A 19,196-nucleotide genomic window follows, 5' to 3' on the forward strand; every position below is an offset into this window, starting at 1 on the left:
GAGATGTATGGAGAGAGTAACATGGAAACTTACATTACCGTTTGTAAAATAGGTAGCCAATGGGAATTTGCTGTATGTCTCAGGGAACTCAAACAGGGGCTCTGTATCAACCTAGAGGGGTGGGATGGGGAGGGAAATGGGAGGGAGGTTCAAGAGGGAGGGGACATATGTACACCTATGGCTGATTCATGTTGATGTTTGACAGAAAATAACAAAATTCTGTAAAGCAATTATCCTTCAATTAAAAAATAAAATTAAAAAAAAAGAATGTATAAAATAGTAACTGCCACAGAGGGGAAAAAGAAAAGAGCAAGGAGGAGGAAGCAGAGGCCTCGCAGGCAAGTGGAGGGAGCATGTTAAAGGCTTGGGATGGGAGCCAGCCTAGGGTTCAGAAGCCCCGAGTGGCTGGGGGTGGGGGTTGGAGGAAGTGACCCAAGTTGAGGCTGGAGAGGTGAGCGGGGACTTTTCCTGGAGTGGGCAGAGGGCGGGATGAAAGATTCTTTCTGAAGGACAATGGGAGCCCTATGAGGGTCTTAGGTAGAGAATGACCAGATGAGATCTGTGGTTTCAAAACATTACTCTAGCTCTACTGTGACAAAGGAAAAGATGTCGGGCATCAGGGAAAATGTGGACAGGAGCTTAGACTGGGAGCAGGTGGAGCACACACAGTTAAGCAGGATTCAAGAGCTTGTGACTGAATATGATCATGTTGGTGAGAGAAGATAACACACAGGCTCCACAACTAGGCGGATGGGGAGACCATTTTCAGAAGAGTGAAAGCTTTGGGGTGGGGGAAGTGGAAAGAAGCAAATCAGGTTACTGATTTGGAGCAAGTTGAGGTTTTCGTGCCATGAGACAACACTCTCTCCTACCCCACTTCCTCCCCACGTACAGTGAGGTTTTTACTGGTGGTTTCATAAAAAATTCCTGAGGACACAAATATTAACTCAGTCAAATTACATGTTATTGTAAATCTTGGCCCTTTGGGGTCCTTTCAAATCACTGAAACTACATATATTAAATTTGTGAGCGACAAGGGCTTACAGTAGAATAAAGCCAAAAACCAGGGCAAATGAAAAGGTTTATTAAATATATTCTTATAATACATTCATTTAACTTTTCTTTGTGGTTATAAATTTTAAAAATGCCTATACAAACTTTTTTTTCTTTTCTGTTATGACTTATTACACTGGACATTGAATATAACTCCCTGTGCTATACACTAGGACCTTGTTATTTGTCTATTCTATATATAACAGTTTGCATATAAATATTTTGAAATATGAACAGTTCCTGAAATTACCAAATTCTTCCTGAAACATGAGGGTTATTAAAGAACATAAAGAATCAATTAATAGAACCTGAGGTGATGGAATTTCACTTGAGCTATTTCAAATCCTGAAAGATGATGCTGTGAAAGTGCTGCACTCAATATGCCAGCAAATTTGGAAAACTCAGCAGTGGCCACGAGACTGAAATAGGTCAGTTTTCATTCCAGTCCCAAAGAAAGGCCAAAGAATGCTCAAACTACCACACAATTGCACTCATCTCACACGCTGGTAAAGTCATGCTAAAATTCTCCAAGCCAGGCTTCAGCAATATGTGAACCGTGAACTTCCAGATGTTCAAGCTGGTTTTAGGAAAGGCAGAGGCACCAGAGATCAAATTGCCAACATCCACTGGATCATGGAAAAAGCAAGAGAGTTCCAGAAAAACATCTATTTCTGCTTCATTGATTATGCCAAAGCCTTTGACTGTGTGGATCACAATAAACTGAGGAAAATTCTGAAAGAGTTGGGAATACCAGACCACTTGACCTGCCTCTTGAGAAATCTGTATGCAGGTCAGGAAGCTACAGTCAGAACTGACACAGAACAATAGACTGGTTCCAAATAGGAAAAGGAGGATGTCAAGGTTGTATATTGTCACCCTGCTTATTTAACTTATATGCAGAGTACATCATGAGAAATGCTGGGCTGGATGAAGCATAAGCTGGAATCAAGATTGGCGGGAGAAATATCAATAACCTCAGATATGCAGAGGACACCATCCTTATGGCAGAAAGGGAAGAAGAACTAAAGAGCCTCTTGATGAAAGTCAAAGAGGAGAGTGAAAAAGTTGGCTTAAAGTTCAACATTCAGAAAACTAAGATCATGGCATCCGGTCTCATCACTTAATGGCAAATAGATGTGGAAACAGTGGAAACAGTGGCTGACTTTATTTTCTGGGGCTCCAAAATCACTGCAGATGGTGACTGCCGCCATGAAATTAAAAGATGCTTACTCCTTGGAGGGAAAGTTATGACCAACCTAGATAGCATATTAAAAAGCAGAGACATTACTTTGCCAACAAAGGTCCGTCTAGTCGAGGCTATGGTTTTTCCAGTGGTCATGTATGGATGTGAGAGTTCGACTGTGAAGAAAGCTGAACGCCGAAGAATTGATGCTTTTGAACTGTGGTGTTGGAGAAGACTCTTGAGAGTTCCTTGAACTGCAAGGAGATCCAACCAGTCCATTCTAAAGGAGATCAGTCCTGGGTGTTCATTGGTAGGATTGATGTTGAAGCTGAAACTCCAATACTTTGGCCATATGCTGCGAAGAGATGAATCATTTGAACAGACCCTGATGCTGGGAAAGATTGAGGGCAGGAGGAGAAGGGGACAACAGAGGATGAGATCGTTGGATGGCAACACAGACTTGATGAATATGAGTTTGAGTAAACTCCAGGATTTGGTGATGGACAGGGAGGCCTGGCGTGCTGCGGTTCATGGGGTCACAAAGAGTCGGACATGACTGAGAGGTTGAGCTGAATTGAACTGACCTCTCAACATTTCTGAACATTAAGAGCCAAAAGTACATAAGCCACAAGCCAAGAAATTCACCTTAAAGAGAGGGTCTCCCTCAATTATCGAGGGTTAGGCTGAAGTAGTTGTTAAACACCACTGGTGTTAGGAGGTCTCTGATCACTGCTTAAAAATATTACTTAGTGAAATACCAGCTCTGCTGGCGGGGCCTGTAGTGCTGATTTTTGGAGGTGCTGTTGAATTTTGCTCTTCTTGAGTCTCCATTAGTACCAGGACACTTGCTGGGATTAACAGTAGCTTGTATTTAAGAAGGCAAGTTATCTGTGGGATAACGTTAGAGATTTCCACTTAACTTTAGATGTAATAAAGTCCAAAACTCCTAGACATGATGCTTCAAATATAAAATATTCAACATCTATATGTGTCTACCAGGTGTAAGCCATGATGGTGGTGGCTAGGAGGGAAAAAAATGGAGTTGCAGGGGAAGTAAGAACCAGGGCCAATTTCTGCCTAGCTCCACCTCCTCCCCACCTCTCCTGAACAATGCCTGGTTTTGTTTGTTTGTGTTTGTGTTTTTGTTTTCATACTCTTGTGTGCTTGCTCAGAGGCTTCTCTCTCTTCCACGAAATCTCTTTATGGTTCCTGTGACTTCTCCAACTGCAGCCACGTGGGCTGCCTTGCTTCTTCATCTGTATTTATTCCACAGCTCGACTCTTGTTGGCACCTCAGCGGAGCTGTCACTGCACTGTGTTACTGTCAGCTGTCTGCCTCTCTCTGAGGAGCATGAGCTCCTGAGGGCAGCAGTGTCTAGATCAATTTTTATTTTTCTGTTTATAACCCTAGCTTCCAGCACAGCACCTATCCACACAGCAGACATCTGGTAAATGGACGTTGAATAAAGAAACAAATAATAGCATTTTCAAGAGGAAATCAAAGGGAAAAAATGGTTGAAAGAAAAAAGAAACCCTTTTCACTAAAAACAAAATTGCTGATGTCCTCGGAAATAGTGTATATCTGATTGACAATCAAGAAGCATGAAAATAGTCTCCTCTGAGAGAGATTGTTTTAAAGAGAAAATGCAAATCTTCAGAAGGCTTGTACTACTGATAGCTCTCTAAAAGCAATTCTACTTGAAAACACAATGTGATCAGGTTAAAAATCCCAAAAAAGAAAATGGTGGTGCTCAGAGAACATATGACTGGGGTTTTTCCCCTCGATGCAGACAAGTTTGCAAGGAAATCTAAATTTTTCATCGTACTTAGGTCTGGCCACAGAGTCAGGCAGTGATGTTTAATTAGTCAACAGAATTTTATCCAATGGATTTAAAGTCTGCAGAGAAAACATAAAGAGGGATCCAGTGTACTAAGATCATCCATGAGCTGTGATTAGTATCATATTTAGAGTGATTTGTAATATATATACTAGGATGTCTGAACAACCACTGTTCTTCACGGATTGGTTTGAGAGGCCATGGTTTTTTTTTTTTTCCAGTGACGCTGCCACAGAGCAAAACACTTTAATGTCTCCTCTTCCAGAGTTATTTTCAGAGTCATTCATGGGCTACCCAAGATTTGGACAAAGAAACTCATATGAGAACATATTTATTCTTTATTGTTCCAAACAGCAAACTAAAATATATTTATGGTGATTTTTCAAGAGATCGGTTTCAACACAATGGAAAGAAAGATGTTGTAGTGATTTGAGCCCTCCTACAATGGAATGAGTTTTTGGTAATGTACAGTTTTCACCAAAAGTACTCAAGCAAACACTAAACGACTACTTACAGAAGTCACAGAGGACTGATGCTTTTCCAAGTCCCTTTTAAAGCTGAGAATCTGTGATTCCAAAAATATTTCAGTCATTATTTATAGTCATATTAACTGTGTATTATAACCTGCATCAAGATCTTACTTCAGATCTTTTTCAAAAGTCATCTTATTAAAACAGAGATCTTCCCTACTTGAAATATTACCTGCACAATCTTCTTTCTTCCTTTTTACCCCACTTTATTTCTCTCCATTGAGCTTCTGTCTGTACGTTTTGTATTTACTCATTTATTTACATATTGTCTGTTTCCCGAAGTGAGACTGTAAACTCCATGAAGGAAGGAATTTTTATTTTTGTATTTCTTCAATGCTCTAATGCCAGCACTTAATTTAGAATCTAACAGGCAGTGTATGTTCAATAAGTTGTCAAATGAAAATAATATTAAAATATTATAGAAAAACTACAAACAAGAAAGAAAAAGTAAAACACAATTTCATTTTTTTACAGTTATGCATCTCAAATTTATATAGTGGCCAGCATATCATATGTGCCTAATACATAATTGTTGAAGAAACAAAAGTATACTATCATTTTAATGCATTTTTTATTAAAAAAAAACAGGTTTTTATACAGTTGTAATCATAATTCATATTTAACCTAAAATTTATTATTCAGCTGAATAACTCATCTTATTCATCAGATTTGGGTATAATATTTGATGTCATTTCCAAAAATCGAAACTATTTTCACATAAAAAATGTATTATCACTAAGGCTACAACAAAGGTATATGCTAAAGGTCATTAAATAAACAATGAACTCACCATTTCTAATATCATAATTATCCCAGTAGTATCACTGAAAAGAGTCATAGTTATTTTGGGAGACAGAATTTCATAATGAGTTAAGACCATAATACTTAGCCAAAACATCCTTGCAAAAGAAAAAAAGTGAAGAACTTATACTTCCTGGTTTCAGTAAATACTACAAAGCTATAATAACTAAGACCAGGTGGTACTGTCTTAAAAATAAATAGACTCACAGATCTATAGAACATAACCTACTGTCCAGAAATAAACCCTTACATTTATGACCAATTAATTTTCCACAAAGGCACCAATGCAATTCAATAAAAAAATCATAAGATAATTGGACATCTGTATACAAAAAGATGAATTTAGACCATTACCCTACACAGACGCAAATATTAAATCAAAATGTGTAATATACCTATGAAAACCCAAAACTATAAAACTCTAAAAGAAAGCATAAAAGTCTCAGATCTTGTGTTAGCAAAAGATATCTTAGTTATAATACCAAAAACTCAAGCAATAGAAGAAATAGATAAACTGAACTTCATCAAAATTAAATGTTTACATTTCAAAAGACAATCCACAGAATGACAGAGAATATCTTCAAATCTGATAAAGTCCAGAATACAAAAAGAATTTTTATAACTTAGTAATAAGACAACCCGATTTAAAAATGAGCATAAGATTTAAATTAATATCTTACCAAAGTTGACATAAGATTGCCAGTAAACATATGATATGATGCTCAGTATCATTAGTTATGGGCTTCCCTGGTGGATCAGATGGTAAAGAATCTGCCTGCAATGTGGGAGACCTGGGTTTGATCCCTGGGTTGGGAAGATCCCCTGGAGGAAGGCATGTAACCCACTCTAGTATTCTTGCCTGGAGAATCCCCATGGACAGAGGAGCCTGGCGGGCTACAATCCATGGGGTTGCAAAGAGTTGGACACCACTGAGCAACTAAACACAGCACACATCATTAGTTATTAGAGGAATGAAATTTAAAACAATAATGAGATACTATTTCATAGGCACTGAAATAGCTATAATCCAACACTTCAGCAAAAACATGTTAGGATGTAGAGAAACTGGAGTGCTCCTCATTGCTGGTGGGAAAGTAAATAGGTACAGCTATTTTGGTAAATAATAAGGCAGTTTCATGAAAAGTAAATTTACCATGTAACTCAGTAATTCCACTACTGCCAACTAGCTACCCAGGGGAAATAAAAACATGTGGCTACATAGACTTGCAGTAAGTGGTCAGCATTGGTTCAGTTCAGTTCAGTTCAGTCGCTCAGTCGTGTCCGACTCTTTGCGACCCCATGAATCACAGCACGCCAGGCCTCCCTGTCCATCACCAACTCCCGGAGTTCACTCAAACTCATGTCCAGCATTGATTATAACTCCCCAAACCTGGAAACAACTGAAACATTCACAACTACTGAATGTATAAACAAAATACATTTTAACAGGTGTTCATGTATTTGTACGCTAGAATGATATATTTATGAAACCCTGAAAACTGTGTGTGCATTTCATCACATTCATAAAAATGCGGGCAAGTATATAATTTCAAATTAGCATCTCTTCAGTTTTCAGCCCAGACACAAATCCAGTTGCAAATTCTGGCTCCACCATTTCTTAGCTCTCTGGTCCTGGGCTGGTTACTTAACCTCTCTGAATCTGGATAATAGTATACACTTTATGGGACTGTGGGATTAAGTGAGATAAATGTTTAAAATGCTTAGCACTAGACTGGTGTAGTGTCAGTTCGTAATAAATCTTGTCCAATATTGTTATTTGTCTTTTGGGGAGTTTTGTTTGCGAATCAAGTTGTTTACTAATACTTAGGGGTGAGGAGAAGGAAGCCATTTTGTGCAGAGGAGAGAGAGTGTAAAGGCTTCCGCCCTTCTAGCTGTCTGACTTCACTTAATTTCTCAGAGCCTCACTTGCCAAAATCTGTAAAGGAAGATAATTAATGTAAGTCATCTCTCAGGACTTACGATTAGGAAAATTACATTCAAGAGCTTTGTAAACTGCAAAACGCAATGATGATGGAAAAGTGCTATATCATTATAACCTTCTGTCCTCATCAATGCCACCCATGATATGTTTTTTAGGAGAACCAGACTAACTACTCTAAAGGCATGTGTAGTCATTTCTCATCCTAGAAGATTATAAGAAGAGAATCTTTTCATTACCATGGTGGTGGTAGTGAGCCATTTTAGAAATACATTTTTACCCTCTTGTTGTTTGAAAACAAAGAAAGAAGTCAGTTACTTCCTATCTGAAGCCCTGTCTGCCTGTCCTCATGAGCCATTAGGCTCAGCTAAATATGTCCCTGGCCAGTATGTGAATAATCCCCACTGGTTCTGAGACCTCCATCCACCACTGATGTGACATTCTTTGTGTTCAAATGTCTAGCTGACGTCTGATGCTTAAAACAGCCCATGCCTTCACCCCTCTCTGCATTGTCACAGCCTGTATCACCACTCTTAAAAGGCTATCGCAGGCACTCCCAGCACCAGTTGCTAACCAGACTGCCCACTCTCCTCCCTGCCTGCTGCTGGCTGCCTTGAATGCCTGGTTCCCCAAGCTCCTTGTGGGTCTGACAAAGCAGGGACCATGTCTACCTTTGGCTACAGGAGAGGACTTAGCAAATATGAATCCATCGATGAGGATGAACTCCTGGCTTCCCTGTCAGCCGAGGAGCTGAAGGAGCTAGAGAGGGAGCTGGACGACATTGAACCTGATCACAGCCTCCCGGTGGGGATGAGACAAAAGAGTCTGACCGAGAAAACCCCCACAGGGACATTCAGCAGAGAGGCACTGATGGCCTATTGGGAAAAGGAGTCCCAGAAACTCTTGGAGAAGGAGAGGCTGGGGGAGTGTGGAAAGGTAGGCTCTCGGATTTTTTTCCTTAGCTATTCCCAATCCCCCAACCCCAAACCCAGGAATCTTTTTTATTTTTTTCTAAATTTTCATTCCTCATTGCTTTTCTTATAATCCACTTGCACCTGCTATTGAAATTTTTCTCAGGCTGAAATAGTCATCTTTTATGACAACCTAGTGGATTATATGATTCTTAGTGGGGGGTCCCATGATTGACAAGGATGGGATCTTCAAGAGGAAAATAATTCACTAGCAAAGCACAGGTTTAGATATTTTGCCAAACAAAAGTCTAATTTAAGTTATAAGTTAAGGCATAATTCTTGTTTTATACATATATATATGTATATATATATATATGGCAGTTATGTAAATGTATATGGCAGCTAAGTAAATTTATTTTCTTCTATAAAGACAATAGTGGGTAATCTGTTGCTTGGACTGTGATGGTGGCTACAATAAAACTAATTCCTTTTTCCAACACCCGGAAACATGGGGTGGTGAGTAGTATATGGGGCTAAGAGTCAGGGGACCTTATTTCTTATCCCTTCTCTGCACCGAAGTTGTAAGACCTTGAACAGAGTGTCAGTTCTGCAGAGTTCTCTTTCACATCAATGGAGGGTGTTCTTCAGACACCATTTTGAGATTTTTATGTTAAAGACTTTCCTATGAAAATGTATGAGTGCTTGTCTAAACATACAAAATTTTACATAGAATTTCAAAATGATGGTACACATCCTGAAACCCTCCTAAGGCTCCAGGTTAAGCATCCCTGCTAGGATGATCTCTAAGATTCCTTCCTGTTTTATAATGGTGATTCTGAGGCCAGAAAATGTGTTTATATTAGAGGTCAGGTCTATTAAGCTCGTGCTCTCTGCCCAGTAAATAGTTAATTTGAATTTTTCAAATAAATCATTCATAGAAGGAAGTTCAAAAGACTAAGCTCTGGAAATATAGTTATGGCAATAAGAATATTAAATAACAAATTCCTGAATTTGTAGAAGAACACTGGTCAGGAGCATAGTTTAAAACCTCTGTGCTCTACTGGAATCATCTAAGATCAAAATGGCCTGAAGCCGATGGCAAGACTTTCATAGTACTAATCCAGGAACTGTTAGATGATCTTGATGATAGAGTGTGTGGGCCACATTTGTAGCAAGATATGTGTGAGCTTTGTCCATGTCAATCATTGAAGAATGGGCCACCAGAATCAGGCCAGGGTTCGCCAAGGCCACAGCGGCAGCCTGCATTGAGGGTCTGAAGGTGGGTGGTGAGAAGGAAGGATACACAAAATGGGCCAGGATTTGGCTTGGTCAATTCTTCCACAAACATAAGGCCTTTTATTTATTTATTTATTTATTTTTTGATGTGTAAATGTGTGTCAGAAGTCTGGTCAAATATAGGAAGTATCACATTTTCCTAACAGTTCTTAAAGATTTTCCCTAATAAAAAAGATTAAAATTGCCTCATAATGTCTAGGACAGACAGCCATTGGAGTAATCACCCAACAAAGGCATTTTAATGTCATAACGTCTTGAGATGAGTGGAAAACAAAGGACAAAGCCTGCTGTCAGCTGTTGATGAAACCCACCTGCTCCTGCCAAAGGTTTTGCTGATCCCTGAGCCCTGCCAATGGCTTATCAGCTCAATTAGAGAGGCTGTGTGTTGATGAACTTTGATTCCTTTCTCAGCTAGTTAACTTTTCTCCCCCTACCCTTTCCCTGCTGGCAAGTTGTCTCTAGAGTCACAAGGAGTGCTGAGCAGAAGTTTGCCAGTGGAGGGTGTCAATCCATTTCAACTCCAGGAAAAAGCTCAGAGCAGCTGACTGGCGGTGGGTGGGGGAAGGGGTGACAGTGTCAGTGAAGAGCAGCCCAAAGTAGACCATGAGAAGGAGAAGAGCTCATGCTTATCAGGCTACTGTTGGCTCTGTAAATATTTATGAAAATCATGTTCAACACCTATTGAATGACAACTTCTGTCCACCTGGACTTCCACAAACTTATCCTGAATTAAACATCTCCAAGAGGCCTTGGAGACCCAAAGGTCCATCTCCCTGAGCTTGAATATCTGCTGGGTGTCAGGTATAGGTGCCAATAAGTACATTCACATTACTTCACTGAACTCTCACCTTCTGGATGTGAGAAGTGAGACTGGGAGAGGTTAAGAAACTCATTTGAGATTAACAGCTTCTAGCTGAAATTCAAACCAAGTCCTGTTGGCACAAAGACAGCGATTCTCAGAATGTGGGTACATCAGCATCACCTGGGACCTTCCAACTCATTCTAGGGCTCCCCCAGACCAGCTGAATGAAGAACTCTGGGGGTGGGGCCCAGCACTGTGTGGCTTCACAAGCCCTCCTGGTGCTTTTGCCATACCCTGTGGTTGGAGAACCGTTCAACTCTACTGCAGTTTCCTTGAGACCTTCTATCCCAGGGATTTAGTGATTTGTCTAAAATCAGCCAGCTCTTTTTGAGGCTTTCCTGGTGGCTCAGTGGTAAAGAATCTCCCTGCCAATGCAGGAGACACGGATTCGATTCCTGAGTGGGGAAGATCCTCTGGAGAAGGAAATGGCAACCCACTCCAGTATTCTTGCCTGGAAAATTCCATGGACAGAGGAGCCTGATGGGCTATAGACCATGGGGTCACATCTTTGTGACCACATGTAGGACATGACTTAGTGACTAACACGACAAACAAAACCAGCTCTTCATGGGTAGAACCAGAGCCAGAAAGGGAAACCACGCTTACCGCCTCCTTCTTCATGTAATGGTGCCAGGGAAGTAATGAGGAGAAATGGTTGGCCACCCTCTTCTCGTTGCCCTATTTATTCCCTAAGTGTACCCGTATTTGCTTCTCCCTATCACCCCCTTCAGTGCCTCAAGCTTCCCTGCCTCACCCAACCCCCGACCTTTCAACCCTGATTCTTGCAAGTGTTAGTCAATCATGTCCCACTCTTTGTGACCCCATGGACTGTAGCCCACCAGGCTCCTCTGTCCATGGGGATTCTCCCGGCAAGAATACTAGAGCGGTTGCCATTCCCTTCTTCAAGGGATCTTCCCAACCCAGGGATCAAACCCAGGTTTCATGCACTGCAGTCAGATTCTTTACCATCTGAACCACCAGGGAAGCCCTTGCAAGGATCTGGGTTAACTCCAGGGCAGTTGCAGATAGGTGATCAGGAACACTGCAGTCAGTCCAAATGTGAGAATAATTTTGAAAGTGGGCAATGATTGCTTTAACATCATTCTTCCTTCTTCTCTGGATACCTTTCTCCCTTCTGCTGTTCTTCTCTGAGATGTCCCCCAACTACAGTGGCTAACCATCTTGGCTTGTCTGGGACTGTGTAGATGGTAGAATGCAAAACTCTGTTTCCTGGCATACAGCCCCAGGCAAACCAGGACAATCAATCACCTTCCTCCCATCCACCCCATCCGTACTCTTCTCCAAGACCTCCCCTGACTCAGAAGCTGTTATGCTGTGCTGTACTTAGTTGCTCAGTTGTGTCCGACTCTTTGTGACCTCATGGACTATAGCCCGCCAGGCTTCTCTGTCCATGGAATTCTCTAGGCGAGAATACTGGACTGGGTTGCCATGCCCTCCACCACGGGGATCTTCTCAACCCAGGGATCAAACCCAGGTCTCCTGAATTGCAGATGGGTTCCTTTACCAACTGAGTCACCAGGGAAGCCTGAGGCTGTTAACACCAGAGGCTGTTAACCAATGTCAATTTAGAGCCATTCAGTTAACAAATTTTACCGAGCCCCTACTACCTGCCAAGCACTGTGAGAGGTGAGAACAGACATGATCCTTTTTGTCACCCTGCAGACAGTCTTTTGGGAGAAAAAACAAATAATTAAAGAGGTACTTTATTGGAGGAGTTACAGCATCGTGGGATCACATCACAAAGATAATTTGAGGAGATGTCAAAGAAGGCTTTCTGGAGGAAATGTCATTGAGATGTCACAGGACAACTCATTGCTGGACAAGAGTTTCAGATATGATCTCTGCAAATATATTTAAGGGGAAAACATCTCTTGCAGATAAAGCCTAAAGGTCTTTGAAAAACTAGAGGGGTACCATTTAACAGTGGTGTGACAGGCAGTATACCTTGAATTTTGAGACAGGCCTCTTTCCTCCAACAGCTAAACACACACACACACACAGTGTCACTCTCCCTCCTGCTCCTGAACAAGTGAGTAAATTAAGACTGGACATGCCATCCCAGGAGTGGCTGACCTCTTCCCCAGGCCATCACTTGGTGCCTGCCACTCCAAACAAGCGGATAACTGGAGGCTATTTTGTGACAGCAACTGGGCAAACAAACCAGGAGACCAGCGCAGTGTTTTCCAAAGCTCATTTCACGTGCCTCAGGCAGCAGGAGGCTGGGGTCAAAAACATTCCCATGTAGAAGGAAGAATTCTGGCTTTGGGGACAGGAAAGTGTCTCTGGGCTTTAAAGAAACTAAAGGACTAAAAAGATAGCATTAGGGAAAATCAGACTCTGTCAGCAATTGCCAAATTTTTATTTTATCAGAAAAGGTAGCGAGGAAGAGAGAAAAGGGGGTCAGCTAAACTTCTCAGTACAAAGTCTTGTAAACAGGAAAGACCAAGATGAAGTGAAACTGTGTTTGCCTGAAAGTCTTTCATGATTGCTACCTGGTAAATAATTTAAGACCATCACGCTGAGGCAGTGGCTTGCTTCAAGATTTTTCTAACTTCTCTGCTGTTCCACATGACGGTAGAAATGTAGCTAATGCCAAAGGCAATTATCTTTCCCACCTCGTGTCTTCTAAAGTCCCGTCTCATTTAACCCTGTGATAACATGAGATTTCAAGCTGATTTGCTGCAAAGGGTGACCCGAATGAGTTTCTGCATAGAGATGGGTTTTGACCTGCTCCCTTGGTTTCTTTCCCCAGAAGAAAGACAGAGACAGCCTCAGCTTCCAGGTGGTATGGTCTCTGAGACTCCATGCCAGGCTCTACTTAGAGGGAGGTGCCCAGCCTCTGTATGCACTTCACATAGGACATGGCAGAGGGCTCTGGACTCCTGTCACAGAGACTGTAGGAGGCAGACTGGGGGAAGAATTTCTGAACATTAAGAAAGGGAACCCAAGGACTTCCCTGATGGTTCAGTGGTTAAGACTGTCTTTCAATACAGAAGGTGTGAGTTCGATCCCTGGTCAGGGAGATAATATCCCGCATGCCTCAAGGCCAAAAAGCCAAAACACAAAGCAGAAGAAATAACAGAACAAAATTTGAAATGAAGACTTTTTAAAATGGTCCCCTCAAAAAAAATCTTAAAGAAAAGAAAGGGAACTCATAAACGTGTTATGTATTTTTGTTGTCGTTTGTATGTTTGGGATGGAGAAATAAGGAAGGACATAAGGGTGATTCCCCAAGGGACGGCTGAATCTGCTAAACTGTAAGTAGACCAGAAGTCAAGTCATTCAGGAGAGGGAGTTAAGAGAATAAAAATGCTATTAAGGGTTTTCCAGAGCAGAAGCTCCCACTTATTTTGTTAAAAGCTGCAAAATGATAGCAAACTCTTATTCCATAAACTGAATTCTGGATATTTATTTTGCAGAAAACAAAAAATTTCTGCAGAATACAGAAAAAGCTGGTGAAAGTTATGCAAGGAAATGTTAACCCTGGTCACCTGAACTAGGGAGATTAGTAGTTGGAGACGAACATTTTATTCTTAGAAAGTTTTGTCTTACTTGCTTGTGTGTTACTTTTTAAAGAATTTATTCAGATATAATTGACATATCACATTGTGTGAGTTTTGGAGGGACCAACGTGATGATCTGATACATGTATATATTGCAAAACCATGTGCTACTTTTGTAAAATTTAATAATGTGCTTAAAACGGCAAACTTCATGAGGATACTCTGCTCTTTAGGTTGCAGAAGAGGACAAAGAGGAGAGTGAGGAAGAGCTGGTCTTTACAGAATGTAACAGTGAGGTTTCTGAGGATGTGAGCACGGAAGAGGAGGAGGAGGATGAGGACGAGGAGGAGGAAGACAGCGAAGGAGAGGAAAGAACAGCTGCGAACAAGGAAGGAATGAACGGAGCTGTGCATTCCGACAGTGTCCATTCTGACAACGCGAGGCCAAAGACATTTAAAAGTCAAATCGAAAACATACATTTGACTAACGGCCACAGTGGAAGGAACACGGAGTCCCCCGCGGCTGCCATTCACCCCTGCGGGAACCCCACAGTGATCGAGGATGCTCTGGAAAAGATTAAAAACAACGACCCCGACACCACGGAAGTCAATCTGAACAACATCGAGAACATCACTTCGCAGACCCTCGCCCGCTTCGCCGAGGCCCTCAAGGCCAACACGGTGGTGAAGACCTTCAGCCTGGCCAACACGCGCGCCGACGACAGCGCGGCCACGGCCATCGCGGACATGCTCCGGGTCAACCGGCACATCACCAACGTCAACATCGAGTCCAACTTCATCACGGGCAAGGGCATCCTGGCCATCATGAGGGCGCTACAGCACAACACCGTGCTCACCGAGCTGCGCTTCCACAACCAGAGGCATATCATGGGCAGCCAGGTGGAGATGGAGATCGTCAAGCTGCTGAGGGAGAACACCACGCTGCTGAGGCTGGGCTACCATTTCGAGCTGCCAGGACCAAGAATGAGCATGACCAGCCTCTTGACCAGAAACATGGATAAGCAGCGGCAGAAGCGGATGCAGGAGCAGAAACAGCAGGAGGGGTACGACGGAGGAGCCAACCTTAGGACCAAAGTCTGGCAGAGAGGCACGCCGGGCTCTTCACCGTACGCGTCTCCCAAGCACTCCCCGTGGTCGTCCCCCAAACTCCCCAAGAAAGTCCAAACTGTGCGGAGCCGGCCCCCGTCTCCGGCGGCCCCGCCCCCGGCCCCGCCCCCGCCCCCCCCGCCGCCCCCCCCGCCGCCCCCTCTTGCTCCCCAAAGGCTGCCACCCCCGCCTCCGCCTCCCCCGCCTCCGCCCCCGGATAAGAAGCTCATCACCCGCAACATTGCGGAAGTCATCAAACAGCAGGAGAGTGCCCAGCGGGCATTGCAAAACGGACAGAAAAAGAAAAAAGGGAAAAAGGCTAAGAAACAGCCAAACAATATCCTAAAGGAAATTAAAAATTCCCTGAGGTCGGTGCAGGAGAAGAAAATGGAAGACAGTTCCCGACCTTCTACCCCACAGAGATCAGCTCACGAGAATCTCATGGAAGCTATTCGGGGAAGCAGCATAAAACAGCTCAGGCGGGTAAGTAACCCAAGGGCAGACTGGGGCCAGCATCTAGCGTAGGAGTCAGCCTCCACCGCACTCGGGTACCAAATCACCTAACACTCATCAGTATACGCCAGAGCAGGCTGCCAAATCTGGAGCATCAAGAGCAGCTCAATAGAGACAGCACATTTCTGTTTGAGAGATGCGCTTGTTCCACCTTCTTGGCATCTCAGTCTTTTAAGGGCCAGGCTCATCTTAAGACATTCCAACCTAAAAAAGAAGAAAAAAAAATCCCAATTTCCTTAATAAGAAATCAGGGTATATGTCTCCAAAACAGATTCATCACTTGACAAAAATTTTACCACCGAGTTGCAAGTGATTGGACTTCCCTAGTGGCTCAGACGGAGAAGGCAATGGCAAGCCACTCCAGTACTCTTGCCTGGAAAATCGCATGGACAGGGGAGCCTGGTGGGCTGCAGTCCATGGGGTCGCTACTGGTCGGACACGACTGAGCGACTTCACTTTCACTTTTCACTTTCACACATTGGAGAAGGAAATGGCAACCCACTCCAGTGTTCTTGCCTGGAGAATCCCAGGGACGGGGGAGCCTGGTGGGCTTCCGTCTATGGGGTCGCACAGAGTTGGATACGACTGAAGTGACTTAGCAGCAGCAGCAGCAGCAGCAGTAGTGGCTCAGAGGGTAAAGCGTCTGCCTGCGATGCAGGACACAGGTTCGATTCCTGGGTCAGGAAGATCCCTCTGGAGAAGGAAATGGCAACCCACTCCAGTATTCTTGCCTATAGAATCCCATGGATGGAGGAGCCTGCTAGGCTACAGTCCACAGGGTCACAAAGAGTCAGAAACGACTGAGCGACTTCACTTTCTTTTCTTTCTTTCTTGCAAGTGACTTAACACTTAATTTATAATAAAAAATTTGAACATCACCCAGCAATAATCTGGGTTTCCCAGGTGGCACTAGTGGTAAAGAATCCACCTGCCAATGCAGGAGAGGTAAGAGACCTCTTGGGTTCAATCCCTGGGGAAGATCCCCTGGAGAAGGGCATGGCAACCCAATCCAGTATTTTTGCCTGGAGAATCCCGTGGACAGAGGAGCCTGGTGGACCACAGTCCATAGAGTTGCAAAGACTTGGGCGCGACTGAAGCAATTTAGCATACACATACTCACAGCCGTCTGAGTTCTTTCTGGAAAATACTGCTAAAGTCATACTCTACAGATTTTTTTTTTTCACTTTATCATTTGCATTGTTTTTATTCAAAGAGAATCCCCTATTTTTGTAGGTGGAAGTTCCAGAAGCTCTGCGATAAAAGCCTGATTTTTAGAAGAGGATGCAGAATTATTCAGTTGGTATTAGATAAAATGTATTGTGAGATGTTTCTAAGATACCTTCTTCAATTTGAGATGTTCTCTGACTTTAAAAATAGCCTCACCCATTAATTCCAAAGAGAATGTTCAGAAACTACCGGCATGTTTCTTCTGTAAATATGAAAATAAACTTCTTTTTTATGTCATGAGATTTGTATTGACAAGAAGCAGTTTATTTAAACATGCTCTGGATGTGTTGGTAACTCTGAGCTGTAATGAGTTCATGAAATGTGCTGTTATTTTTGTAATCCTAATAAATTTGGATTGAAGGTTTTTTTTTAAAAGCAAACTAATATTTTTTGTAAGTGGATAATCACATCTGTCAGGTGTGTATGTAACTTTGCTAAATATTAAACATATTACATTCTCACCGCAAAAAAGGTTTGGGTACTTAGCATTTGCCTTTGTTTTCTCATGTCTAAGAAAATCTGATCAGAGCTCTCTCTAAAGGTCTGGAATCAAGAACCCTTTTAAAGTTCTTTTTGGTAGTGAGATACTAATAAAAGCTTGGGAAAAGACCCAACTTGACCATTGTCATCCTAGAGGCATGAATATTGGACCCAGGATGTCAACAGACACTCCCCCATTCCCATAAGGCTGATAGACACCCAGAAGTTGTTCAATCATTTATAATTAAAGTTAACCATTTCTGAAAAAAATGGCAAATTAGAAAGTTTCTTGGTAGAGATGAAACAAGTGCTAAGAGAACACCTGGAAGATAGGCTCCCTGCATTCAGAGCTGTCTTGAGAGTAATGCTAAAGAGTCACCACTCAAGTCTCCTTTGAGCTCTCCTGTGATAAGCTTTAGTTTAGTGCAGCGGTCCCCAACTTTTCTGGCACCAGGGACTGATTTCATGTAGGACAGTTTTTCCATGGAAGGGGGTGGGGGAGGGGAAGATGATTTCCAGATAATTCAAGAGCATTACATGTATTATGTACTTTATTTCTATTATTATTACATCAGTTCCACCTCAGGTCATCAGGCATTATATCCTGGAGGTTGGGGACCCTGAGTTTAGTGCGTCTCTGTGCTCTGCCTACATAGTGGTCAAGTCAGGGTCCACTACACACATCCACGGACAAGGGCACATGCATTTGCAATCATCCTACCCCATCTCTGTCATTCAAGAAAGATCTGGATTTTCAGATAAGAGAAAGATCTGTCAGAGATTACCTTCATTCCACCTGGTGCTGCACTCTAGCTTATGAAAGCTACAATTCTCCTCTGAAGTCCTTCGTATTATCTTTGATTAGCAATGTTTCCTTTGTGTCCTACACAGTATGACAGAGGTCCTAGTGAGCTATTGGGTCACCCATTTAATAATTATTTCCTGACTTTGTGTGGGGAGTGACTGACATTTTCTGAACTAAGTTGTATACTTTTCACAACAACATTAAAAGGTGCTCTTCACATTTAATCCACGAGGCAAACCAGGTTCAGAGGGGCTGGGGATGCATAGGAGACTGTTTCAGAAGCCCATGCATGCTCCTTCTGCATCACCGCATGTCTCTGCTTCCATCTGGACTCAGAGTCTTAAGGCTCCCTGTGCTTAGAAGGACAGTGGGAATGTCAGTTTCCTTTAGCAGTGACTTCAGTAGTTTACCCTTTTTCATGAGTGTTCGCAATCGTGCTTGTTACTGTTGTGCAAAAAAAAAAAAAAGCTAAAATATAGGTTTTTAAAAGGCAAGCATGGGTGTGTGTGTGTGTGTGTGTGTGTGTAGTGAATTAGCACAGAAAGCCAAGACTGACCTTCCTTTCCCCTGACCTCTGTGTGTGCATGAGAACAGGGCTCTTCTGAATGTGAAGAGCTTTCAGCTCCACCGTGATGAAGCAAAGGAGTAAATGGTTGCTGATAAATAGATCCTTTGATAAAACCATGTATAAATCCCAGAAAAAAGGGGGTGTGCAGAGGTAAGAGGAAGAGGCTAGTTCCTGGGTTGCCAGGAGGTACTAGGCTGTGGGGACTGGCTAGGCCTTCTCACCAGACGAGAGTGTTTGGGAGACAAATATCTCCTCCTTCAGATTTTGGCCTTGCTGGAAATTTTTGGGCTTTGGGAGAGAGGAGCATGCACTGATAAGACACTTAACAAAATGGAAATAAGCATCCACATCCCCATACTCAACCTTCAAAACATTGTAAAGCTCCTAATAAGACAAGTATGATATAGTCAGACACTAAATTGGCATATTTTTCATTCAAGGAAAGCATTTTTAGAATGTGACTTTAGAAGACAGCACTGGAGCCAGGCAAGGTGTCATGACTTTTCAGCACAGAACAGGAATCCCAAGTTCACCGTTCCTGCAAACTCACAGAGCCAGTAT

General features: G+C 42.6%; 1 protein-coding gene across 1 annotated transcript; it reads left to right on the forward strand.

Annotated features, from left to right (window-relative positions):
- The first annotated feature begins 7,869 nt into the window (after nucleotides 1-7,869).
- On the forward strand, nucleotides 7,870-17,253 carry LMOD2 (leiomodin 2). Its single transcript, XM_055421198.2, has 3 exons — nucleotides 7,870-8,279; nucleotides 14,170-15,525; nucleotides 16,789-17,253. Exons 1-3 carry the CDS (start codon nucleotides 8,007-8,009, stop codon nucleotides 16,813-16,815), a joined length of 1,656 nt encoding a protein of 551 aa, XP_055277173.1. The 5' UTR covers nucleotides 7,870-8,006; the 3' UTR covers nucleotides 16,816-17,253.
- Nucleotides 17,254-19,196: the final 1,943 nt, after the last annotated feature.

This window comes from Moschus berezovskii, chromosome 3 (genome assembly GCF_049115385.1).
Source record: "Moschus berezovskii isolate FMDL1 chromosome 3, NW_MosBer_1.0, whole genome shotgun sequence".
In the NCBI taxonomy this organism is placed as follows: domain Eukaryota; kingdom Metazoa; phylum Chordata; class Mammalia; order Artiodactyla; family Moschidae; genus Moschus; species Moschus berezovskii.

Bases quoted from the DNA above. Each gene is read 5' to 3' on its own strand.
- LMOD2 (XM_055421198.2), top strand. From the start codon at position 8,007: ATGTCTACCTTTGGCTACAGGAGAGGACTTAGCAAATATGAATCCATC. The intron at 8,280-14,169 runs GTAGGCTCTCGG...TCTGCTCTTTAG, and splicing joins GGCTGGGGGAGTGTGGAAAG to GTTGCAGAAGAGGACAAAGA. The intron at 15,526-16,788 runs GTAAGTAACCCA...CTATTTTTGTAG, and splicing joins GCATAAAACAGCTCAGGCGG to GTGGAAGTTCCAGAAGCTCT.